The sequence below is a fragment of the Balaenoptera musculus genome, chromosome 3, assembly GCF_009873245.2.
Source record: "Balaenoptera musculus isolate JJ_BM4_2016_0621 chromosome 3, mBalMus1.pri.v3, whole genome shotgun sequence".
NCBI lineage: Eukaryota > Metazoa > Chordata > Mammalia > Artiodactyla > Balaenopteridae > Balaenoptera > Balaenoptera musculus.
In genome coordinates this window covers 133,907,251-133,934,659 of record NC_045787.1, presented here as the reverse complement: position 1 = coordinate 133,934,659, position 27,409 = coordinate 133,907,251, and the positions used below count along the sequence as shown (strand labels likewise).

General features: G+C 45.9%; 1 protein-coding gene across 1 annotated transcript in view; it reads left to right on the top strand.

Annotated features, from left to right (window-relative positions):
• The window catches only part of DOCK2 (dedicator of cytokinesis 2), a 418,212-nt gene that overhangs the window by 353,528 nt on the left and 37,275 nt on the right, over window positions 1-27,409 (top strand). Inside the window, exons 33-38 of the mRNA XM_036849002.1 lie at window positions 1,581-1,729; window positions 10,366-10,451; window positions 17,600-17,756; window positions 20,635-20,675; window positions 24,798-24,888; window positions 25,518-25,637. Of these exons, the coding sequence (XP_036704897.1) occupies window positions 1,581-1,729; window positions 10,366-10,451; window positions 17,600-17,756; window positions 20,635-20,675; window positions 24,798-24,888; window positions 25,518-25,637 (644 nt within the window). The remainder of the gene's footprint in view (window positions 1-1,580; window positions 1,730-10,365; window positions 10,452-17,599; window positions 17,757-20,634; window positions 20,676-24,797; window positions 24,889-25,517; window positions 25,638-27,409) is intronic.

The window sequence follows — 27,409 nt, the reverse complement described above, 5'->3', positions numbered from 1 at the left end:
TACTGTTATTCTGTCACGTTACAGATGAGGACACGGAGGCCTCAAGGGGTCAACTTGCCCAACATCACATAGCTAGTTGATGGCAGAATCCATTTACATAATTCAGGCAATCTACATCCAGAATCAGTGCCCTTAACCACTGGGCCACGCTACCCCTCCCTCTCGGTGCTGATTCTCCCGGGCTCTGGGCTAAGTATACACAGACGTATTTTCACATGGTCTTCTCAACAGGTGGGCATTGTGATTGCATTTTTATAAGACACATATCCAAGTCACATAGCCAGTGAATGTAGGAGCTAGACAAATTTACTTCCTCATTCAGCAGACATATACTGAGCATCTAATATGTTCTATGCTCAGTCTACAGATACAACAATAACAACAGACATGATCTCTGCTCTCACAAAGCTCTCTGTGGGGGAGGCAGACGTTTATCAAATGAAGACATCATTGCCAAGTTGACTAAGAAGACAGACCACCAACCAGTGCAGTATCTGACATAGCTGGCAGTGGGGTGGGCATGCAGTAGGGCTTTTCTCAGCCTATCCATCCATGAGAAGCCAGGTGGTAATGGGCAGATGTTGGGGAACAGGCAGGGAAAAATATTACCAACAAAGGAGCAGTGTGTCTGGCAGTGAGGAAGCAAGGTGAGCTTGTGACAGTGGAACCAGGCCAGTGTGGCAAGAATGCCAAGAGCCAGGGGAGGGGACATAGGAATGTCTTGAAATGAGGCAGAAGAAACAAGAAGTTGTAGTTTATCTGACCATAAGCGATGTTTTAACTCCCGCTATTACACTGACCATACTTTTTTTTTTTTTTTTTTTTTATTTATTTATTTATATTTATTTATTGGCTGTGTTGGGTCTTCGTTTCTGTGCGAGGGCTTTCTCTAGTTGCGGCGAGCAGGGGCCACTCTTCATCGCGGTGCGCGGGCCTCTCACTGTCGCGGCCTCTCTTGTTGTAGAGCACAGGCTCCAGACGCGCAGGCTCAGTGGTTGTGGCTCACGGGCTTACTCGCTCCGCGGCATGTGGGATCTTCCCAGACCAGGGCTCGAACCTGTGTCCCCTGCATTGGCAGGCAGATTCTCAACCACTGCGCCACCAGGGAAGCCCTGACCATACTTTTATAGCAGGTTCTTGGCAGCAAAGTTTGCTTTTCTTGTTTTCATGAAACAGTTGGTAAAAGCATGTTTTCCAAATCTCAGAAACATGGCTTGTGTTGCAGACAGACATAATTTCAAGTATCCCTGTGATTTGCCATCACTAACATATTCCATCAAGGCCCTATATGCAAAGGAGATGATGCAGGTGAAAACCCTTATAACCAGTGACGTGCTTTCCACACGCCTGGGTTATTATCCTTAACAACGGAGCTTGTTTTGGAAGATGCACATGTCTCTTACAAGAGTGGATGTACGTAAAGTGTCCAAAATGGCGCCTGGATCCCGGTAAACATCTGTATCAGTGTTAACTATTGTTTTTACAATTTTGCCTCCCTTTTTTTCTTTCCCCAGGCATGGTCTGAGAACCTGTGCATCATGAAAACTGTCTCATGGGTCCATGTCCCTCTTCTCTTTCAGGCCAGAACAAAATCTGCTTCATCCCAGGCATGGTGGGACCTATATTAGAGATGACACTTATCCCTGAGGCTGAGCTCCGGAAAGCCACCATCCCAATCTTCTTCGACATGATGCTGTGTGAATATCAAAGGAGCGGGGATTTCAAAAAGGTAAAAAATGAGGCTGGAAACTCATGCCAGCATCCCTAATCCCCAGCCCATTTCCCCATAATGATATCCTTGTTCCATCTGCCTGGGCTTCATTCAGAGGCTTGACGGTAGGCTGGGGACATTTATTCACTCATGTGCCCTGAATGAGCTGGCAGATCAGATTTGGTCGGTATTCTATCACACTTTCCTGCCCGAGGCCGAGATTAAAATGCACTTTCTTGCTGTGTATCAGCGTGGTCCCTTTCTCAACAGGAAATAGTAAGGATTCTATTTCTGTACTGAAGAGCCCCCTCAAGGTGTGTCCAAAGGCCCCCTCCCTCCCACCTGCTGCAACCTGACACCCATCTCTGTCCAGCACTTCTGCTTCTGGGATGACTCGGAAGATCTGAATAGCTGAGAGAGAGCCTACCCCGCCAAGTGTCAGACTTGGCCATGCATCAGGGTTGAGAGCAAGTAGAGCCCAAGGCCCATGCGTAGGGAGGCCCCGCAGACCTGCCGCGGGGAAGGAATGGGAGGCTTTCCCCAGCATGCAGGGAGTGAGCCACCTGTGTCAAACGCGAGGGCCACTGACCAAGCATCTTCATTGAAAATCCCTCAAACTGGAAGGATAAGGACCGTTTTCTGGGCCCAGTCACTCCAGATGCTTCCGCCAGCGGAATAAGCACTGGTTTCCACAGCAGGTTCCTGGCAACAGTCAGCAGTTGCTCCCAGTTTAGGAAGGTGTGTCTTTAAGTCCTGCCAAGGTTGCCTTAGCAGTTCTTCCAGGTCTCGCCCTCCTGTCCTCTCAGCCCCCTTCTCACCTGGTGCTCCCCCTAACTGGGCTCCGTGCCCTCCCCTCGGCCCTGCCGCATTTCTGCCTCTCATTCTATACCACGTCTGGCCGCCAAACAGTTTTCCTTAAAACAGGTACCTAAGTGCCTTCTAAAAGGCAGCAGATTCCAAAGTGCTTTTCCTTAAAATCCTTGCAGACCTTACCCTCCCATTGTTCACTGGTTCTCTAATCCTCACCAAATAAAGTCCAAACCCTGTCTCCTGCATTCCAGGCCCTCCTTGCTCTGGCCTTCTATCAAATGTTCCAGCCATTTCCTCCAACTCCTTCCTCCCCCTCACCTATTCTCCAGGCAACCCCCCCGCCCCCACCCCCCGCCAGCTCACCTGAACTGCGTTGCCTTGGTGAGCGTCCTCCTTCACGTTTCCTCTTCCTCGGGTTCTCTGCCACATTCACAGTCCTTCCTGCTAACATCATCTACACTCCTACCAATCCTGCAAAGCCTACTCCAACGCTCATCCTTTAAGAGATCTTTGCCCTCTATTCCTATGTCATTCCAGCTGTCTGAGGTATCCGTATTATACACTGCCTCGCACTAAACTCATTTCTGCATCCTCCTCATCTTCATGTCATAAAAGTGATGATGATGATGGTGACAATGACTGCCATTAACTGGGCGTTTACTCTGTGTCAAGCACTGTAAATAACTTCCATACAGTAGTTCATGGGATGAACTTTTTATTACAGCCCTGTGAGGTAGGCAGCATTACCACCCAATTTTAAGATGGAAGCGCTGAGGCTTAGAGAGGTGAAGTCACTCACCCGAAGTCACACATCAAGAAAGAGGCAGAGCAGAGGTTGCAACACACAGATCACTACAATCCCAAGCCCAGGCTGTGCCCACTGCACTATCCAGCCACTGGCCTCATCGCCGTAAGTGCTGGCTGAATGGAAGAATGAGTGGCATCCTTTCAAGCAGTGCCTTCTCAAAAAATGTTCCATGGAGCTCTGATCCCACCAGATGCTCTAGGGAAGAGGGTTTGGAGGTTAAATACCTTGGGAAGCCCCTGCATGCCATAACCCCTGTTGGAGACTTCCAATGCACATTAACGTAGCCAAGGCACTGAGCTGTTCCACAGTAAACAGACCTGTTGAATTTCTCAAATTTATTTCTTGAAGAAACATCTATTGGATGTGCCAATCACTTTGGAAAAGGTGGTTCTAAGAGGGAAGAGACTAGTTAGCTGTGATGATCTCAGTGTGGGAGGGTGCGCTCCCCGCCCAGGGACTGGTGGGAGCTCTCTGGTCCCAGAAAGGCTGGCGACCAGCTGCCCCCCCTGCAAGGAGCCTGTAGAGAAATTGGGTGAGGAGTTCAGGTGGAGAAAGACACCATATCCAACCAGCTGGGGTGGGGAGTAGAAGGCGCAGCCCTGGATCGAGTGTTTGATGGTCGTCTGGAATCTGCTGCCTTTTAAGGGGGAAGAAAAGTCTGTGAAGCTTGGGAACCTGTGAAGGGCACAGTACATGGGATGAAGGGCATTGTGCTTCCCCTCAGGTCAGCACTGCCCCCAATGGTATGGGCACCAGCTGGCTCAGAAGATGTCCTGGGAGCAGGTGTGCAAAAGATACACTCCCAGTACTGATGGTATACAATGTCCGAAGGAGAAGCACACCCACGTCCTTTCTGGATTACAACCTGACAGTTGTGTTTGGTGGCCTCGTGTCTCCCGAGGCTTGCCTGTAGTGTGATTTTCCTGCCCTAATGGATTCCCTTATTGAGGCATCCCTGTGGCATGCACCCACCTATTCTCCATGAATGGGGTCATCCCCGGGCTCCTCGCTCCAGGCACGTGTTCATCGTAAGCTCCTTCCCCAGTTGCTTCTCTTCATTGCTACCTTATCAAAAGGGATGGGACAGTCAGGCTGACTCATGGTGTATCATCCCATGTGAACACAAGCTGCATGCTTGGTGGGAGCCCAGCTGTGGAATGAGCAGACCCAGCTGTCACCGCTTTGTTCAGAGTAAGCAGCCATGGGCGGTGTCCCCGGGACAGGGAGGAAGCAGGGCCCCCATGAGCCCCAAGCTGCCCTGATGGCCAGATCCAGAATGAACCGCAGAACCGGGATTTGAGACCCAGGAGGCCTCGTGTGCAAACTGTTATTAGTGCACGATGCCAAATAATGAGATAAGGGAAGAACCACCTGCCCAGAAGATGACAGGGTTCCCTTTCTAAAATGTGGGTTTTAATGGAACTAGCAGAGCTCACAGGAGAACTTAGCAGGGCCTTTGCTCCCGGCTCACACCAGGCGCTCTGGCCTGATACCCAATGTCTTGTAGTTCCTTTACTGTCATCCCTTTGCTGGGCTCTTCCTTTGATTTCTTCACCTGAAGAATCCTAGTCATCCTTCAGCTGTGGCCTCACATTTTGGGAAAGCCTTTCCTGCTTCTTGGGGCAGTGGAGCATCTGGAAGCAAGAGACCAAGATTTGTTCCAGCAGGATGAGCATGGATGGAACTGGGACAGGAAGAGGGTAGACTCTGAGTGGCTGGGGTGGGGAGAAGGAGGCTCCAGGGCAGTCTCTCTGCTATAAGTCTCTTATGCAACCTCATCTCCAGATTTCCCTCCCTCCCCCTCTAGCCCCAATTAAATGCCCGATGCATTTGACTGACAGCCGTTACCCCTCAGGAGTACATCACTTCACCCCAGACCGTCTCTGTCTTTAACTGGGACTGGATTTCATGTCCCTGGTATACTCCATGATTCCCTTGGTGGGGCTGTGGACAGCAAGAGGGGCCTTGAGTTGGCCACGCTGTGGCTGGCGTGGCCATGCCCCAGTTAAAGTGAAATGCATCTAGTCCTACCTGCGTGGAGCTCAGGCATGTCACCTGTGCCCCATAGCATGACAACCTGCTCATAGGTCTGCCTCCATCACAAGACTGTGAGCTCCTCTTTGAGGGCCAAAGCGGTTCCCTCAGGCCTGAACTCCCAGCACCTGTCAAGTGCCTGACGTGAACCATGTCAATGTTCTCAGTATGAATGGAGGCATTTAGACCTCCATCCCACCACTGCCTTGGTACAGAGAGGAACATTCCAGTGAATGGTTTTATAATGTAAGATAATGAGGGTGCTGACCACTGCCTGAGTAACCCCGTAGGAGGCTGGGTAGACCAGTTGTCTTGCTGGCCAATTCTTTGTGGAGGGAGGGACTGTGGGCTTTCCAGATGATGTTGGTGGGAAGGAATGGAGGTCCTGGAATGTAGAGACTGAGTAGGGGGGTTACCTATGAGGCAGATTGTAGAACAGGATTAGGTACTAATCAGCAGGAGGGTCTGAGTTCTCAGCAGGCAGGAGATCCAGAGAGAATCCCTTTCTCAGAGAAGGAAGAGATAATAGCATTTGACAGCAGCACCTAAAACAGTGCCTGGAACACAGCAGGAACTCAATAATTGCTTGTTGCATGAATTAATGGACAAAGATATCAGTTTGGCAGATTCCACTGAGACTGAGTCTTGGCATGGAGTGAACTGGTGATTCAAATGGCTTAGAACATAATGTGGAAAAGTGCAAATCAATTCACTGAATATGTACTGAGCACCTACTGTCTTCTGGACACTGTGCTTTGGAGTCAGATAGACTTGCTGCTTATAAGCTGAATAAATTTGGGTAGGTTATTTAACCTTTCTCAGTCTCAGTTTTTCATCCATAAAATGTGTATCATAATACCATTATAGGTTCCCAAACTCAAGCTCCATGGGGGATGAAATGAAACAGGAAGAGATGAGATAACTCAAAGAAAATTAGGACGCTGCCCTGACTCGCATTGGCATCCCTCCTCACATGACACTATCTCCTCCAGCTTCCTCCCATGTCGGCCTCCGCCCACCCCAGGACAACCAGCATTTAGTTAACAAAGGAGACCACAGGCTGACTTACTGGTGCCAGTTTCATCTTTGTTATCTCTCTGCCATCCTGGCCTGTCACACTATCTCTGCCCCCTCCCATGTCATTGGATGTGCCAATCACTTTGGAAAAGTGATGATGTCAGCACTTTACCTTTGAAGGTAGCTGAAGAAGAGCTCTTGCTCCCTAAATTTCACACTTCGGAGGGGCCCGGCTCCTATCAAAAAAATGTTCTAGGCAAACAAGATGATGAAAATAGCCAAGAGGTTCTAAAGCAGTCAAGAGAGGCAGAGGAAACCGTGCAGGAAAGGCATGATGCAAATGTGAGGCCCACGTGATGTCATTCTGCTGCAAGAGGAGGTCTGGGCTCCTAGAGCTCACCCCGTTTTCCTGAGTGTTTAAGATCGGTATTGGGCCTTGCGGCATGTAACTTTTGTGAAAGTAACCTGAGGATGCTCCTTAACAAATATCCATCTTGCAGGGGTGGGGGAAGGAGTCAGTGATGTGATGCAGTCTTGTAGTGTGGATGAAATGGAATTAATTTGGAGAAGCCAGAGCTGCGCCCTAAGCTCTGCATAGTGACAGTGTTGGGGGGTAAGGCCTGTCATGGTGATGTAACGTAGTGTATGTTTGGGAGTGTATGGGACCCTTGGGAGTACCGTAAGTCAAGTCCATCCATCCTTTGAAACCCAAGACAAAGGTTCCACTTTGCCTCAGTTTCCTCATTTATAAATGAGGCTGATGATATCCATTTCCCTTGACTGTTGTAATATGATGCTAATGAAGAGGACGGTGTCAACAATGTCATGATGATGATTACTAACAAATATGAAGCACTTACTATGTGCTAAGCACCAGGCCAGGCCTTTCACATGTGTTTTCCCATTAACTTCTCGCCACAGCACTATAAAGTCGGTGCTGTTTTAAATTTCCATTTAATAGATGAGAAAACTGAGCCTCAGAAAGGCTTGCTAACTTGCCCAACATCACATGGTGGGGAAAACAGTCAAAGCAAGACTCAAACTAAGTCTGTTTGTTGTCAAAGCCTGTGGTCATAGCCACTCCTGAGCAGAGCACAGCACTGGCCCCAGCAGCCCAAAGGGCCAGGGTCTACCCTGGGACGTGCTTGACTGAGGCCTTCCCTCTCTAACCCACTCCGGAGGGTTCAGGCATGGCTGGCGTCATCAGCTCTGCACATTCCTGGAACCCTGTAATTTCCCTCCCTGTGGGCTCTTTTGTGACCCTGAGACAAGTGCTTATTTACCCCATCCACTTCTCGGCTCTAAAGGAAAGTTCATCTCACGAGGAGGAATCGTGCCAGCATTTACCATTGAACAATTTAGACAGAAAAGCTGGTTTTCTCCCTCCAGAACTGCTTTCCAGTAACACTCAGCAGTAATAACAATAACATTAGCAGCAATCATAAGATGACAAGCAGACCCAGTGCATGCTTGAGCCTACGCACTCCCCTAGCGCTTTATAAATAAAATTTCCCCAGCCCTGCTAACTACCCCATGAGGTAGGTACCACTGTTATTCCTATAATACTGATCAGGAGCAACAAACTATGGCCCCAGGCCAAATCTGTCCTGCCACCTGTTTTTGTAAATAAAGTTTTACTGGACTGGAGTCGCGCCGATTTGTTTTTGTATTGGCTACGGCTGTTTTGGCGCTGTAACAGCAGATGAGGTGAGTCGTTGTGACAGAGACTGACCCACGACGCCTAAAATATTTACCATCTGGCCCTTAAAGAAAATGTTTACTGAGCCCTGATATAAACTATGAAACTGGGGATTAGAAAGACCTACTAGCTTCCCCAAGATGGTGGAGGGGATGGAGGAGACATTTAAAGCCAGTGCTTATTTACCCCAACCATGGCCTAACATCAGCACCTACTCTTGTAGTCCCTTGGCTATATTTCTTCCTGCCCTAGGCTTGACACAGTATACATGTCTAATCATGCTAGCCCCCAATCCCCGACTTTGGATGACACTTGACATGCTTAACAAAATGCATCATATAAGGGGCATGATTCATGTGTAGAGTGGCAGCCCAGACCCTCGCCATATTGGCCTCCGTCTAGGTCTCCGTTCTTATTTCCATCCTTTCTTGCTTGAACTCTCTGCTCCAGCTGAACGCTCTCCTCATTTTTCTCCACATTCCAAGCTCCACACCTTTGCTCAGTCCATCCGCCCCCCCACACACATAGAATGCCCTTCCTTTTCCTATTTATCACAATCCTACCCATCTTTCCAGGCCTGTGTATCTCCTTCCATAAATCTTCCTCAGCCGTGGAAACTCACAGGAAATTCTTTCTCAGCACAAGCCGTATCAGCACAAGCTTCTGGTCCTTACCTTTGGCCCTTAGCCCACAAAAGTGAGGGAGCAACGGCCCCACGGATGATATGTGAAGCAGAGGGAAAGTGAATCTGGTCTCTGCCTTCCGTCACCGAAAGATTCCAGCCAACTCGACTGGGCTTGATCCTTTGTGCACTGGAAAGAGCCTGCCAAAATGTCTCTGCCATTCATCTGAGACTTCAGACAAGCCACTTAAACTCTCTGGGCCTCTATTTCATCTGTAATAATAACTGACACTTACTGAGGGTGGTGCTAAGCAGGGGCTGGCTGTTTTTCATGCATTATAGCATTTAAAGGTGGTCCTTGACTTCCAGACCTCATGGAGTTATTGTGAGGACTGAGGGTAAAGGGGCTGAGTTAGGATCCAGGAGCGCCCAAGGGCTCCCTGGACCTTGTTGAGCTTTGCCAAGAACCTCCCTCCCTTCTCTAAGTGCCAGTTCCTTATCTAGTGGTAAAAAGGGAGATGGGTGGACTGCATGATTTGCATGGACTCATCAGGGCATGATATTAAAACAGTATACAAACCATTTTTGCATTACAGCCATGTAAGAGAGACAACAAATGGCTCTTCAAAATGTTGACCTCAACTGGGTGAAATGCTTCTTGACATTGAAAGTAGGAAGACAAAATACTCTCTGGCTTCAGTGTTACAAGATTTGGTGTGTAGGTGCATACTTACTTTCAGGTCACTTAGCTAGTCTGATCTCTGACCATTACAGTTGTCACCAGACTTGACTCTCTGAGGCATTAATTCATGTAAATATGACAGCTTCAGGTATGGCTGGATTCAGGAGCTCAAAAATGGCACCAGGTTTCAGTCTCTCTCCATCCCCTCCTCTCTGCTTTCCACTACATTGGTGTCATTCTCAGGCAGGCTCTTTCATTGTGGTCCTCTCCAGCAGCCCCGGGCTTAAAACCTTCCATCTTCAAGTTAAGCAGAAAGACTTCTTTTTCCTAAGAGTGTCAACAAAACCTCAGATTTCAGTCTCACTGGCTTGATCTGGGCCTTAATTGTAGGGTCTGGATAATGAAAGATACTGATCAGGAGCTTGGCCTGTGTCATGTACCCACACCTAGAGCTAGGGAGGTATGATCAGCCCACCTGAGTCTCACAAACTGAGATTAGGGTTGATGTGATTACCAAAGTATAGAGAAAGGAATGCTAGGCAGGCAGAAATAATAGCTGTTCCTGACAACATGCCATTCCCTGAAGATCAGTGCTCTGTCACATCCCTCAGTGCCTTTGCACATGTTATATACCCTCTGCTAAGAATGCCCATTCTCTTTCCATTCTCCTGCAAAATTTCAAGGTAAACTTGAGAACAAGGTCAAATGACATGGGCTGTGAGCCTTCCCTGTAGACTTTCCTCTCTCTGTCTCCTATGCCCATCTCTCTGCTCCAGCACTTACCATCTATGGCTCTTCTCTGCTCTCCGGGGACTCCTAAAAGGCACATGTAGAATCCTGTTCCATTTTGCACTCTCAGTGCTCAGCACCGAACCTGGGAGATGATATGTGCTCCCTAAGCTTTGGTTAAGAAAATGAATTGACTGATTTCAGCATTCAGCCTTCTAATGTTATTGTTGATTTTCATCTCCTACTTCTTCAGTTTGAAAATGAAATCATCCTCAAGCTGGACCACGAGGTGGAAGGGGGCCGAGGGGACGAGCAGTACATGCAGCTGCTGGAGTCGATGTAAGTTCAGTGCCCAGCATGGGAGGAGCCGGGAAGGTGGGCCCGAGGCCGGAGGGCTTAGGACTCCAGGGGGGCTCCAGTGGCTCTGTCCTCCCCTGGAGATAGGCTCATGGGTATTGGAGAGGCTCCATTTATTTATTTATTTATTTATTTATTTTTAACTTTTTCTTTGATCCATGGCTATGTAGAGATGTGTTTCTTTTTTTTTTTAATTTATTTATTATTTATTTATTTTTGGCTGTGTTGGGTCTTCGTTTCTGTGCGAGGGCTTTCTCTAGTTGTGGCAAGCGGGGGCCACTCTTCATCGCGGTGCGCGGGCCTCTCACTGTCGCGGCCTCTCTTGTTGCGGAGCACAGGCTCCAGACGCGCAGGCTCAGTAGTTGTGGCTCACGGGCCTAGTTGCTCCGCGGCATGTGGGATCTTCCCAGACCAGGGAAGACAGGGCTCGAACCCGTGTCCCCTGCATTGGCAGGCAGATTCTCAACCACTGTGCCACCAGGGAAGCCCGAGAGGCTCCATTTTTGGAAGAAATCTCACATCTGTCTCTGCAGTGGCTGTTTCTTTGATATTGATGGGACGGCTCAGATAAAAAGAAACTTTGCTGTGTTGGGGAGAGGGAAATAATCCACCAAAATGTTCACTTTTGTTATCTCTTAGCTGTGGAATAATTTTTGCTGTCTTTTCCTTTATTCTTTCTCAATCTTTGACAGATATTGGTCACAACCAACATTTATGGAAACCACGCTAAGTGGTTTCCAATACAGGGAGAGCCCTGTATTGTCTCATTTAGTTATGTTTTCTCTGTTTGATCCCATTTCACCTGGGTGGCCCCCAAAGCTCAGGGAAATGTCTTGTCCGAGGAAACTAGGCCAAGCTACTCAAGTGGACAAGCTGGGACTGAACCCAGCTCTGCTGGACTCCAGCGCACAGGCCTGGTGAGGCAGTGGGTGTTGGATAGCACCCAGGAGCACTGGCCTTGGACTCAGGACACTGTGTTGTTTTAACAGCTCGTTGAGATGTAATTCACATACCATACAGTTCACCTAAAGTGTACAATTCAGTGGCTTTTAGTATATTCACAGAGCTGTGCAACCATTACCACAGTCAATTGTAGAACATTTTTGTTACCTCCCGAAAGAAAGCCCATACCCCTTAGCCATCATCCCCTCCCCTTCTCTGGGGTTTCTATGGATGTGTCTATTCTGGACATTACATACAAACAGAATCATATGATACATGGTCCTTTGTGACTGGCTTCTTTTCTCATAACATGTTCTCAGGGTTCACCCATGCTGTAACACGTGTCAGTATTTCACTTCTTTTTATTGCCGAATAATATTTCACTGTTTGGAAATACCCCATTTTGTTTATTCATTCATCAGCGGTTGGATTTTTAGACTGTCTCCATTTCGGGCTATCAGGAATGATGCTACTTTGAGCGTTCGTATACACATTTTTGTGTGGACACATGTTTACAGTCCTCTTGGGTGTATAACTAGGAGGGGAATTGCTGGGTCATATGGCAACTCTGTATTTAACCTTTTGAGGAACCATCAGACTGTTTTCCAAAGTGACTATACCAGTTACCTTCCTACCAGCAGTGTACAAGGGTTCCAATTTCTCCACATCCTTCTGAACACTTGTTAATATCCATCTTACAGATTATAGCCATCCTATAATCAGCGTGAAATGAAATCTCATTGTCATTTCAGTTTGCATTTCCTACATGGCTAATGATGTTGAGCATCTTTTCATGTGCATATTGGCCATTAGTATATCATTGGAGGAAGTCACTGGGTTTTCATCTTGATTCCACCACTTAGCAGCTGCACAACTTTGGACCAATCATGCAACATCTTTGGCTTCAGTGTGCCCATCTGTAAAATGGGGATAATAAGCCTCCTATGGTTATATTGAAGAGTGAATAACTATAAAGCATGTGCACACAGCAGGTAGAAGCTCAGAAAATGTTCCTTGATCCCTCACCCAACTCCCAGTTTCTATCTCTGACACCATGGTAAGAGTGAGGACTTCTCCCAAGGTTCAGGAATGTGACTCACACATCCCAAATTCCCTCTTAATTGTAGATTCCCTGATTTGTATGATCCTCTGATATATATCTGATCTTGAATTCTTTCCCCAGTCCTCTTGGAATATTTTAACTTTAACAACAAAAGCAGACTGAAGGTCTTGCTCTGACCCTCACAATGACCCTCTCTCCCCTGCCCAGCGGGCAGAGCCCAGTGGACAGAGTTGAGTCCCAGGCAGCACCGTCCCAGCTGCCCTCGCCCCCTCCTGTCACTGTGCACAACCATCGCTAAACACCTAGAAAGCAAAGGCCACTGGGCTAGCGGAGAAACCCATCATCTCCTCCTCGGGTAGGTATCGAGACTGATTGTCCAGTGGGGAGATGACATTTTGCCTGAGTTAATGTTTTTCTTAAAGCTCAAGAAAGGAAAAATCTAAATATTGACCAGAAGTGAAACCAGGGCTGGTGCTGGCAGTTTCCATTTTTATAAGCGGATGGGGCCCTGCGGCCAGTCTTCAGATGATCAGCAGGATTTTCAAATCCTTCCTGAGCGATCATTTATAAAAGGAGTCCTTAGAGGTCAAGGAAATCAAAAACAGCTCATTATTTTTCTCCTGAAATAGAGGCGTGAATGATTTTTGCAAAACTAATCAAGCCCAACCTGAAGAGTCAGGACCCCATCAGAACATCCAGGGGCCAAGTCCCTGCTCCTTCCTTCCTTTTGACTTTCTGAGCCTCAGTTTCCTTATCTGCAAATTGGGGATAAAAATACCATCCAACTCCTAGAGTTTTTATTGAGAATAAACAAGACACATCATGAAAAGTGCTTAGCACAGTTTGTGACACCTTGTAGGTAATCTGGAAATAGTAGTTATTATTATCATTGATCAGGTGGATATGGATGTGATTATTTGAAGCCATGAGCCCACCTATCATTCCTCTTCCAGACTAGTCAACCTCAGCTCCTCTAACCCTTCTTCCCAGCCCCTCATTCAGGGCCTCCACTGATACATAGGGCCCACTCTGGGCAGACACAGTTCTGTGGGCACAGGGCTTGGTAACTGGATGGTGTTTCTGTGAATAGAGCAGGGCTTCCCTTCCGGTGGCAGCTGAAGCCCTGCGTCAAGGCACAAGGGTTAGGGCGTGAAGCGGTGCTGAGTTTCAGTATTCCTGTGCTCTCATGCAGTGCACAGCCTTACACAGCATCCCCCTCCTCCCCATCCTTGGAGCTCTCCTTGGAGCCCACTCGCGTTAGTCCACATCTGTCTTAAAGTGAGAGTCCCGTATTGAATGGAGTAATGAGACACATTCTACCCTCCTGTACTCCATCTGCCTGGGAATATTTCTAAAAGTGGCAAGGGGGCTGGAAGCCTGAAGGGGACAGAGAAGGTGTGTTCTGGGGCCTAGATCCCACTCAGACCAGTTCAGTAGAAAGGGGACCCGTCATAAGAAGCACATAATACATAGTTTTTAAAGGAATAAATGAAAAGTCCAGTTCCATAAGCGCTGACAAAGGTGTGGGTCAGGGCTCCCTCCCTCTGAAGGCCTCCCATACTGAATGCAGATCTGTTCGAGGGAGGTGTGAGCTCCAAGGCAGGAGCATAGATGCGGAGTGGCCAGTGTTCTGCCATCCCTCCTTCCACCGAGTGAGGGATTATTGCATCACTTCGAGAGTCTCCTAGCTCTTTTTCATTGCCACTTCCATTCCACTGTGGGACTCAAAGGAGAGGAACAGCTGTGTGACCTTGGCAGGATGGAGGTTAGAACTCAGCCCCATGGACCTTGAGCCTAGCCTACAAATTGAGGGTGATAACAGTGCCTACCTCGAGAAGATTATGTGAGTGTCAAACAAGATAATCAGTAAAACCAGCTTAGCACAACACCTGGAACACAGGTACTCAATAAATGATAGTATCAGATATTACAGTTAGTTTTTATTTCTATATCCGCTTCCACTGCTAGACGCTGAACTCCTGGAGGTCAGTGAATTGCTAGTTCTGAGATCTCTGAATCCCTAGTTCCCGGAAGAGTACATATTGAGTGCACAGATAGATGGATAGATGGATGGTGGACGGATGGGTGATTTCAAACCAATCTGCCCATCTACCTCTCCAACCCTAGACCATATGAGCAGTTTTCTTACCTTATGCCTAAAAACTAGATTAAGAAAGCCAAGACTTTGTTTTTCTAAACACTTGCTTCTCAAAGGACCAACCATATAGCATCACCTGCGAGCTTGTTAAAATGTAGAATCTCAGGCCTTACCCCAAACCTGCTGAATCAGAATCAATGAACACAGTGCCCAGGTGATTCCCATGCACACTGAAGTCTGCAAAGCAGCAGACAAAACCAATTGTTCTTAATATTGGCTGTACATTGGAATCACCTGGAGAACTGAAAAATAAAATACTGCTTCCTGGCTCCCATCCCAAAAGATACAAAGACATTGACCTAGAGTGAAGATTGAGCTTTGTAAAAGCTCCCCTTGTGATTCTACCATGCGACCAGGGCAGAGAGCCACTGGTCTGGCCACGCTCAGGCCCTCAGATGCCTTCTACCTGGGAGGCTGTGAGAAATCACACCCCAAACACTGGGACAGAGTTTCATTGCATTGTCATTAAGATGGAAAGCAAGGCTGGAAGTGACCATCCCAGAAGGAGTTAGGCACAGCTGATGGATGACTGAGCCAGACAGGCCTAAATCACAGGGCAATTTGCATCTCTCCTTGAGAGCCGGGAACAGGTGCTTCTTCCATGGCGAAGATGGATAAGTCTGATCACAGCCACAGTTTGAGACATCGCGTCCTTGCAGCATGGCTTGGCTTCTGGGCAAAATGACCCTCCAGAGTCCTTGCCTTCCTCACCTTCCCCCTCTTAGGAGCTCTTGGGACTTATAAACTGCTATGGGCAGAGTAGGCAGAAACAGACGTAGCCTGGGAAATGCTTGTCTACTCAAGATGCCTGAGAACACTCCACAATGTTTCTCTGCGGAAAATACTGACCCGTGATTGTCTTGATTCCCAAGGTCACCACTTACTATCGGAATGATGCTGGGAGGGACATTTAACTTCTCTGGGCCTTGATTAATTACCTCATCTGCAAAATGAGGGGAATAATTTTTACTTACCAGAATGACTGTGATCATTTCTTTAGAAAAAGTGATTAGACAATGTCTGGTGGAGAATAAGTGATTAAGAAGTAGTCATTAACCAAAATTTTAATCCATCTGTCTCTCCCTACCTAGCCTGTGGGCTGCTTGAGGGTAGGCATGATTCATTTTATATTTCTTTTTTTTTTTTTTATATCTTTCTCCCCATCCCCGCCCTACACAATGCCTGGAATAGTGCCTAGCAGCTGATGGGTACTTAAGGAATGTCACTATTTTATTTTATTTTATTTTATTTATTTATTTTTTTTTTAAATTTTATTTATTTATTTGTTTATTTATGGCTGTGTTGGGTCTTCGTTTCTGTGCGAGGGCTTTCTCCAGTTGCGGCAAGTGGGGGTCACTCCTCATCGCGGTGCGCGGGCCTCTCACTATCGCGGCCTCTCCCGCTGCGGAGCACATGCTCCAGACGCGCAGGCCCAGCAATCGTGGCTCACGGGCCCAGTCGCTCCGCGGCATGTGGGATCTTCCCAGACCAGGGCTCGAACCCGCGTCCCCTGCATTGGCAGGCAGACTCTCAACCACTGCGCCACCAGGGAAGCCCGGAATGTCACTATTTTAATTTTTGTTTTTAAAATTTAGAATATTATTATTACAACAAATGTTGTAAATTGTTCAAATACTATATGCACATTTCAGTTGAAAAATGAACATTGTCTTCCTCTATTCCCCCACCTAGACCCCTTGTCAGAAGCAGCGTGCATTTAGTTTGGTGTTTATCCTTCCTGACCATATCTGTCACATTCATAAACACACAGAGACACATAAAAGTAGACACACAGGGACTTCCCTGGCGGTGCAGTGGTTAAGAATCCTCCTGCCAATGCAGGGGACACGGGTTTGATCCCTGGTCTGGGAAGATCCCACATGCCGCGGAGCAACTACTGAGCCTGTGCTCTAGAGCCTGCGAGCCACAACTACTGAAGCCTGCTCGCCTAGAGCCCGTGCTCCACAAGAGAAGCCCCTGCTCGCCACAACTAGAGAAAGCCCGCGTGCAGCAATGAAGACCCAACACAGCCAAAAATAAATAAATAAATGAAATAAAATTTTTAAAAAGTAGACATGCACTTCCACTCACATATAGCATTTGGTGGTTGAGAGCAGATGCTGGAGCCAGACTGTTGTTATTTACCAACTGTGTGACCTTGGACAAGTTAGTTGACCTCTCTGTGCATTAATTTCCCCATATGCAAACATCTTATTTCATAAGACTGTGATGGGAGATTAAATGAGGTAAAATTTGTAAGACGTTTAGAATAATGCCTGGGACGTGGTAGGTTCTTTGTGAGTTGGTTAAATAGAACATAAGGATTGTTCTGAGACTCACTTTTCTCAACTATACGTTTTACAGAGCTTTTTGTTTCAAAACATATTGATCTCATACTTTTTAATGACTTCATAGAGTCACATTTTGTGAATATGCTTTAATTGGACATTTAAGATAGTTCCAACTATTTCACTATTAGACACAATTTGTACGTACTGTAAATATATCCTTACATACTTCTGGGATTATTTCTGTAAAATAGATTCCCCAAAGTAGAATTATTGGATCAAAGGATATATACTTTTACAATTTTTACAGATATTGTGAAAATTGCTGCCCCAAAAAGTTGTACTGATTTACTCCCAATGTGGGTCTGTAAAGGTGACCATTTCTCCACACCATTGCCCACACTAGAAATTTATTTTTATTTTTTCTCATTTTGATGGTGGGGAAAAAGTTACTTTCTACACTATATGGGCAAATAAGTGTATAAATGAGTTAAGTGATTGAATAAAGGAACAAAATGAGCCAATGAACCAGGGGAACTTGGGTATACGGGTTTGTTTGGCTTGTACTCCACCCTTCCCGAGCCCCGCCCCCGACTCGCAGCCCCGCCCCCAACCCCAGACCCCCGAGCACGCTTTCTCCCTTGGCCTCGAGCTCACTGCCCTCCCGTCTGTGCCGCAGCCTGATGGAGTGTGCTGCAGAACACCCAACTATCTCCAAGTCCGTGGAGAACTTCGTGAACCTGGTCAAAGGCCTCCTGGAGAAGCTGCTGGATTACCGGGGCGTGATGACGGACGAGAGCAAAGACAACCGCATGAGCTGCACCGTGAACCTGCTGGTACGTGTGCGGCTCTCCCCATTTTGAGTCAGATCGGAGTCTTGGAAGCAGGTATGGCTTTGGGTTCCACTATGGCTCTGGATAGTGAAGCAGCACTAAGGGCTTTAGAAATCAGACAAACGTGAGAGTGTCCTTGCCCTGACATCTGCTAGCTCTGTTTCTTGAAGTCAATCATTTCACGTTCCCTGTGTCTCAGTTTATCATATATATGAAATGGGAATGACTATAGTTGACTCTCCCTATCCAAGGGTTCGGCATTTGCTGATCCAACTACAGATTGAAAATATTCAGGAAAAAAAAAATCCACAAAGTTCCAGAAAGCAAAACTTGAATTTGCCGCATGCTGGCCACTATTTACATAGCATTTACATTGGATTTACAGCTCTTTACGTAGCATTTACATTGTTTAAGTAATTATAAGTAATCTAGAGGTGATTTAAAGTATATGGATGTGCGTAGGTTATATGCAAATTCTACGCCATTGTATTTAAGGGACTTGAGCATCCTCAGATTTTGGCGTCTGTGGGGGTCCTGGGACCAATCCCCTGCAGATGCCAAGGGATGACAGTATTTCCTTTAGCGCTTAACACACAAAGAAGGAAGGTGGCAGTTTAAAGAAGTTAAGAGTATGAGCTTTAGAGTCACACAGGCCATGGGTTCTCATCCTACCTCTGATAATTAATAGACTATACAAGTCAAGGAAGTTTTCTGAAGGTTTAGTTTGCTTATCTGTTCCATGGCGAAAATAATAGTACCTGTTTCATAGGTTGCGCAGTCCTGACCCATGGTTAAATGCTCACTGTTTGTTTGTTTCCTTCTCTTACCAGTACGAAGTAATACTGATAACTAGTATTTATAGAAAATTCCTATGGGATAGGCTAACCGGAGCAGCTAGTCCCAAACCCAGACTCTTCACCCCTGTACGACACGACCTGCCATTGACCAGCTCCCAAACAGTCTCCCTTCAGATGTCCTGTGATGTGGTTATGAGACAGCTGGTAGCAGCCACAGTGCTTCATACTCACCATGCCAGCCCACCCTAAAGTGGTTAAAATGAATAAAGTTGGCCAAAAGACCATGTGGCATCTGTCACATCAATCCCCCCTGCCATTCCCAGTGTTCCAGAAATATAAATCCTGTCCCCGTAGTTCTGTTGTGTGTCTTCTGTTTACCCTAAGTGGACTCTTTTTTTTAAATTTTTTTATTCTATAGTTAAAATACACTTCCTCTTCAGTGATTTGAAAATGACTAACATATCTGTAATGAATGCTGAAGTCATTACAATTCAGCGACATTATGTTAAAATGTATTTTTTTTGAATTTTTGAATTTTATTTATTTTTTTATACAGCAGGTTCTCATTAGTGATCCATTTTATACACATCAGTGTATACATGTCAATCCCAATCGCCCAATTCATCACACCACCACCACCACCCCCCGCCGCTTTCCCCCCTTGATGTCCATATGTTTGTTCTCTACATCTGTGTCTCAGTTTCTGCCCTGCAAACCGGTTCATCTGTACCATTTTTCTAGGTTCCCTAAGTGGCCTCTTTTTAAACAGCCCAGATATTGCCATTGATTTTCTGAAATGCTAAGGGGAGTTGAAAACTCCTGATTACAGCAGAAAGGAATTCATTGCTAATAACTCCACAAGGCCCAATTTACATAAAGAGCACGAAGAGGAGTTTCCAGGAGTTTAGCAGTTTCTCTCTTTGGAGAGGTAGAAGTTGGTTGAAGAAACTGACCTTCAACTGTCAGAATCTGACATGGGAGAAAGTTGGGGCAGGCAGGTCTATAAGCAGTTAGACTCCGCTAGATTTTGGTGTGTGGCTTAAACACGGTATCAGGGAGAAGAACAGGATGGGGTGGATGTGTCTGGAGGTCTAGTATGGCTCTGCCACCAGCTGACTATGCCCTGGAACACCTGGAACACATCACCTCACCCTCTCGGAGCCTCAGGTGCACATGGGTGCATTGAATTAAACCTGGGTTTTCTCAAAGTGTGGCTCAAGGATCGGGTCCTGACCTCCTGGCTCAAAATCTGTAAGGACTTGTTTTAAACTGCACAGGATTCCAGGACAACTACTGGTCTACATGAGCCCTGAGCTGGAATAGGTATTGCCTGGCTTAAATGTTTTTGACTGTGGAATCTCAGCATAACTTCTGATAGTTCTGCACTATCAGAAGTTATGATCTGTTATCATCACTGGGATCTATTGTGATTACTATTACTCTAATTATTGCTATTACTCTGATTCCAACTCAGTTCTGCCTGAGCGCAGGGTAAGAGAGTGTCATGGACATATATACACTACCAAATGTAAAATAGATAGCTAGTGGGAAGCAGCCGCATAGCACAGGGAGATCAGCTCGGTGCTTTGTGACCACCTAGAGGGGTGGGATGGGGAGGGTGGGAGGGAGGGAGATGCAAGAGGGAAGAGAAATGGGAACATATTGTATATGTATAACTGATTCACTTTGTTACAAAGCAGAAGCTAATACACCATTGTAAGGCAATTATACTTCAATAAAGATGTTTAAAAAAAAAAAAAAAGATCAAGCTGGGCTGCCTTTCATAGTAGACTTTGTCAAAGTAAACGGCCTCAACCTTGGCATCCCTCAGTGCAGCAAATAGCTGGATTGCACCCCCCGATGTGATGGCTGAGATACTTCCTCTGTCCCTTTATAGTCTAAGGATCAGGGAAGTGACTTTCAAGGCAGAATAAGCTGTTTGATGCATTCAGGAAAGTAAATTTCTTGCTCCCATCTCGCCCAGATAGTACCTAGCAATTTCCTCTTATCTTCATCACAATGCCCTCCACCCCTGCCGCTCTGCAAAGAAAAAACCTCATCACTGTTTTTCCTCCCTTATCTAGAATTTCTACAAAGATAATAATCGGGAAGAGATGTACATAAGGTAAGATTTTTATTTTCTAAAACCCAGGCCTGCTGTGTCACTCTCCTGCTCAATATCCATCCATGGCTCCCGCTGCCTTTAGCATAGAGTTTAAGCATATCTTGTTGACACTCAGACCCTCTATGTTCTGATTCCTATCAATCTCCCCAGATTCAACTCCTTCCATCTCCTACAGTCAGCCCCCCAAATCCACTTGGAGTTCTCTGACCTGCCATGCTGTTTTGCTGTGGATTGAGCTGGTGAATTGCACTTGGCGTTTGTTACAAGATTGTCATGCGAAGCCCTAGTCCAGGGTTGGTAGTTAGAACATCCGCCAGCCCAGCTTTGAAGGGAAAAAAATACCAAGATGTATGATGCCCGCTTCTTTGTAGGCATTTAAAAGATATGTATTTGAACATCATATGAAGGATTTTGGGGGGACATTCAGCTGAAGCAAGGAACTCCCTTGCCAGTGTGTCTCAGAATCTCATGTTTTTCCTCCAGAGTTTTTTTTATTGGTACTTTTACTCATTACAAAAATAATACATACTTATTACCAAAAAAACCTCATAAAATATAGACAAGCAAAACAAAAAATGAAATAAACTCCCATAATCTGTACATATTCCCAGACCTTTTTATATTTATGTTTATATATAGATCAAATTCTATGCATGCCTAGTTTCTGCAAAAATGGGATCATATTGCTCATAATTTATTCTTTGCTTGACAAGAATTCCGTGTCAACAGAAGTATTTCAACATAATTTTTAATGAAACTATAAAATTCCCTTTCCAGAATATACCATAATTTATATAGCCAATCCTATGTTGTTGAATATTTAGGTTATTTCCAACTTTTTTCTATCATAAATAGCACAGTGACAAAATTCTTGGACATATATATATCTTTATGCATCTCCTTATGAGACAAAAGCCTGCAAAGTGGAATTGACTGTAAGGTTAATGACCAAGGCCCTTTCAAGGCTTTTGACACATTCTGTCAAAGACCAGAGACTCCAAGTCCAAATTCACTCTGCAAAATACTGCAAATAGTTTTAGGTACTTAGTTTAGCATTATTCCAGAAATAAGAACTATCATTTGGAAAAAAGATAATTCCATATCAGGTTGTCCTGAGCTTGGTTAGTTTTTATAACATCACTAGACATGACTTATTGTAGTAGCATAGCGCTTTGGATCCAAAGGGCCTGGGGAGCTTTACCTTTTCTCCTCTGTGACCCTGGATAAATCACTCAGTGTCTTCGGGCTGAGGTTTCCCCATGTAGAATGTTTCATTCTGTTCTGAGGATTAAATGAGATGCTACAGGTAAAGTGCCTGGCACATGGTTCTCTCCCCCAACATCTTTTCTTTTCTTCCCATTTTAGAAACACAGATGGGGAATCCCAGATTTCCATAAGTTTTGGAGATGTGAATCCTATAGTAATCTAGGAAAACCACATTTGCCTAAACCAGACGTTGTAAACAGGATATAGTATGAAAATCTGTCCTATTTGGCAGGCATAGTATTTAAAAACATTTTTAATTGGTTGCCAAATTTTAAAAATCTAGAGATGTTACATAGAAATCAAAATTTCCCTCTTCTGAAAAACTCAGAAGGTATGGCAACACTGGGCCCTCATCCTGTCCTGACAACCACTGCCTAGGCTAGGTGGTGGTGGCCCCTTTAGACGGGGGCAGGAGTGCTCTGGTCATGACATCGTTTCCACTCCCCATTGAACTTCATCCCATCCACCTCACTCAAGCTGCCCACCTGGCATCTGTTTGCATTCAAACCCCTAGTCGGGCCCATCAGGGTGTCTTCCATTGGGCTCTGTAGTTGATCACCAAACCCTGGAGTTGACAAAGGATAGGAGGGGGTGCCTTGGCCAATTAAGGAGTTGAAAGCAGCAGGGAAGCTCTCCCTCTGACTACTCTCTTCAAGTTTTTTGGACCCAGTCATCAGGAATCTAAGAGACCAAGGCCAGGCAGGTGGAGGTAAGACAGGATTTGACCATGTATGCAGGGGTTTTTAAAGGTTGACTGCAGGCTCAACACTCCTTACATACACGCCACGTGGAGTTTCACTGATAGCTCTGTTGATCAGCAGAAAGTTAAGGCAGCAAGAGTGACTGTAGAGGCAGAAATAGCTGGTGTCAAAACCTGGTTCTATCTATTTCTAGCTCTATCTACTCTAGTGTAGGTCTCAGTTTTCTTACCTATAAAAGAATTGTTGGGAGGATGAATTGATATAATATATAAAGCACCCATTAGTAGAATGAATGAATGAATGAAGAATCTCTCTGGGATGCTCCCCCACTCATCCTCTTACCTTGGGATCCCAGCCCAACTGTCACACTAGGGGAACCTTTCTAGAAGCCCTACCTGGATGAGTCCTGCTCTCATAGTACCATAGACCTCTCCTTCACAGCATTGATCACAGCCTGTATTTTTACAATTACTTATTTGATTATTTGATTGATGCCTGTCCCTTTTCCTAAATTATAAATCCCAAACCCTGAGAATGGCATCTGCTTTTGCCACCATTTATCTCTAATGCCTGGTACAGCCTGTGTGCTCAGTACAACTTTGCTGATTGAATAAATAAATGAGCAAAAGGTCAGTAGCTCATTAGTTATCAGAAACCACTAATTGAACTTTCTTCCCCTTAAAATCTTTGGCAGTCCCTACCCTGAGTTCAGGCAGCCTCCTTTTGGCCCTCTGGCCACGTTTTATGTAGCCAGGGACATTAAGCTCTAGCTCCTCCTTGGGTGACATTCTAAGCAGAAAGCTTTCTTATAAAAGGAATCTAAGCCTGAGCATTGAGACTTGCTTTGAGTACAGATGCTTGAGAAGCCCTTTGTTCCCTGTAGTTAGATAACCAAGGCAGAATATTGGCATGGTTACAGACAGCACCTTTCCTCTTGAAGGAAGGACCAAGGGCATCACATCACAGCATCTTCCCTTCACCAAATTACTAAGAGCTGGGTTTAAATAAATGCTCCTGATGACATGCAAGTCACCAAAGCAGTGGTTTTTTTTTTTTGGCTCTGGATTCTGTTTCCAACAGTAGCAGGAGGGAATGTTTTGTAGAATAACGTGGTTCACAATGATAATAGATAATAGCTGTCACTGCTCAGCACTGGCTACGGGCTAATCACTTTCAGTGCATGCTCGCATTTATTAGCAGCAGTGCAGGCTGTCATTCGCAGAGCCTTTTATATGTGATCTGCTTGTCCCTTTATAGGCCCAGCAACTCTATAGGTAGGTTCTGTGAGCACTGCCATTTTACAGATGAGCAAACTAAGGCACAGAGAAGTGAATTCGCTGCCCCTTAATACTTATTATGTATCAAGTAAGTGACGTAAGCTCCCTTCCTTTGTTCTTGCCCTATTCTTAACACCTTTCAACTGTAGACTCATTCTAGGATTCAGAACTGGATTGTCACATTGGAAAAGGGTGGGAGATGGGAATGTGATTACAGTTGAATAGTAGATTCTCTCTGCTGACAGCTCCAGGCCTCCACGTGAATATCTAATCTCTAGCCCCTGGTCCACTTCCTTTTCTTATCAGAAAATTCAGTTCCTTTACATCTAGAGAGCATTGAAGAGAGGGTGGGAGTTGCCCTTTACAGTGCTGTGGCTTGTCCGTGCCCTTGGAGTCGTACAATGATTAGAGCATACGCTCTGAAGGCGGTTAGACTGGGATCACGTTCCAGTTCTTCATTCATTAGCACATGACCTCTGACAAGCTATTTATTTCTCCTTCCCTGATTTCCCTTACTTGTTGTATTGCACTGGGCAGAGTCTTCAGTATCAAGTTGAATACTGGCTGGAATGTTACCTAACTTCTCCAGGCCAGAATTTTCTTACCTGTAAATGAGAATTCTCAATGGACCTATTTTACAGGATTGTCAGACAGATTAAATGATCTGAGGCATTTAAAATACTTAGCATGATTCCCGTCATACACTAAATGCCCCACGAGTGCTAGGTGCTAATCATTGTCACCCATGCGAGTCTGGATAGAGGGAATGGAGGACTCCCTTGTGACTCCAGGAGGTACCCAGTTGTTCTTTCTGGCCTGGCCCTACCACCTGCCTGCTTATTATTGCACCTGGTGATTTAGCATATTTCCCCAAACAGGTACCTGTACAAACTCCGCGACCTTCACCTGGACTGTGAAAATTACACAGAGGCTGCCTATACACTCCTTCTCCACACCTGGCTTCTCAAGGTACTGCCTTTCCAGTAAAGGGGCTTCATGCTGGGATCCCCATGGAGCCCTCACAGCAAGTTGAAGAGTTAAAAAAAAAAAAGAAAAAGAATTAGCCAAATAAATTTTGTTTTGTTCTGTGTCCCCAAACTCTTAACCTGGCAGGTTACTTTTCTGCACTGCTTTGTCTGGTCACATAAGGTTTCTAGTGACCTTCACATTCAGCAGCAACAACAACACCCGAGATACGTCTTGCAGTTTTACATAACATTCAAACTGTTTTATATAACATCCAAACATCAACTGTAAATCATTAGCATGCCCTGTGAGCTGTTTTTCTTCTCTTGAAAGTGCTGCTGGAGCAGGACAAAGTCTGAAAGATTTCCTTTGGCTTTTGAAGTGCTGAGACCATGTCTTGCAGGGTTTCAGAGAAAAATCCTACAAGCCATACACATGAGCCAATGGAGAGTCAAATAAGTGTAACTCCACAGAAATGAGGCGCTTCCCGTGGAAACTGCAGACCAGCATCTCTCTGATTGACACTCAGGGCGACAAGGAGGCCGGCAGGGGTGTTTGCAGGGCTTCCTCCCACTCCTCAGCAGTAGGGGAGACACCTGCCCCAGGTGACTGTGTGTGTCCTCTCTCCGCAGTGGTCAGATGAACAGTGTGCATCGCAGGTCATGCAGACAGGCCAGCAGCACCCCCAGACCCACCGACAGCTGAAGGAGACACTCTACGAGATCATCATAGGCTACTTTGACAAAGGAAAGGTAATTGGTCCCTGCCCTTCCTCTCTCCGTGGAAACGCTAGCTACCAGAAAGGACTGTTCTCTCCCATATTTTACACCCAATCCATCTGCAGGTCTGGTCAGCTCTCCCGCCCGACCCTAAGTCTGATCACTTCTCTCCATCTCCATTCCTTCCACCTCCATTCAAGGCACCAACATTGCTTACCTGGACACTCAGTGAATCCTAAGCAATCTCCCTGCATCCTCTATTCCCCCCAACAGATCATCCTCCATATGGGAAACAGTGATCATAAAACATGCATTGGATCACACCATTGTCCTGCTTACAGTCATCTCAAACGGCTCTCCCAATCCACTTAGAACAAATTACACAATCCCTCCCATGACCCATGAGGCCCCACACGAGCTGTCCCCTGACTACTTCTCTCATTTCATCTCTGCCAGGCTCCCTTTTGCTCACATGCTCTATGCCAAGCTCTTTTCCACCTCAGGGCCTTTGCACTTACTTTTCCCAGCTTATAACATTTCTGCTTCATATCTTACCATGGCCAGCTCCTTCTCACAGCTCAGGGTTTTGCCCAAGCAAAGGATGTCATGTCCTGAAGGAGGCCTTCCCAGACCACCTGACCTGAGACACAGCAGCACTCCTGCCCTGAGTCACTCTTATTGACCTATCTTCAAAGTACTTATCACTATCAGACATGACCTTGATCATTTTGTTTTTACTTGCTCATGTCTGGCTCCCCACTTTAGAAGGCCGTGAGCACAGAGACTTGCCTTGTCCACTGCTGAGTGCCCCGTAGCTAGCACAGAGCCTTACATATGGGGCCCAGTAGATATATATTGAATAACTTAATTAATTGAATGTATGAATGACATCATGGTACCATCACTGATCTCTAAACAGCAAGAACAGGATGTTTTGTTGGGTTAGGTCTGGAGGTTGGCCAAACCAGCTACTGCCCATCCTCCAGTCTCCAGTAGACCTTCAGGAAACACCAACCCAAATGCTGTAGGAAACGTAGCATGGTGGTTAAGTGCTCAGGCTCTGGGTTTCAAGCCTTGTTCCTCTACCACCGACAATCTCCTTGGCCTTTCAGAGATTCCAATTCCCCACCCATAATAGTGGGACATTAACAGTACATACTTCCTAGTTGCATTGTGAAAATTAGGTGAGAAAATGCATGTAGAGCACCTAACATAGGACCTGGTACATAGTAGTAGCTTGTTAAATTTTAACTGTCATCATTATTACCTACTCTGCCCTCGAGGCCCCAGTTGACTGGCCACTTCCTCTATCAAGTTTTTCTTGAGTCCTCCAGCTTCCATACAGCTCTGCCTCTCCTCTGAATGGCAAGGCCTCTTACAGTTCATCAAGACACAATTTAATACTTAATTTTGGCCTGCTCTGTCACTGCAGTTCATTGCATCTGTCTTAGTCTGATCTTCCCACCTTCCCTGGAAAGATAAAATGAGGTAATGTCTGTGGAAGGGCTTATAAATTCCCAGGAGCTGAGCAGCTGGAGAACACTGTCTTTATAATTTACAATTATAAGCCTCTTGAGGGCAGAGGCTCTGCCATGCCTGGAACCTCCTGTCCTGCTGACTTGATGTCAGAGCTTACTCTTGGTTTATGAGCTAAGTCGGTCACAGTGTGAAAGCCCCAAAAGGACATGTCAAGCCTTGTCCTCTGCCAACTCTCCAGTTCAACCGACTCTGCGCTGAGCAGAGAGGAAAAAGGCATAATCCCCAGTGTCAAGGGGCTTATTATCTAGTGGGCAAAGCAGACATAC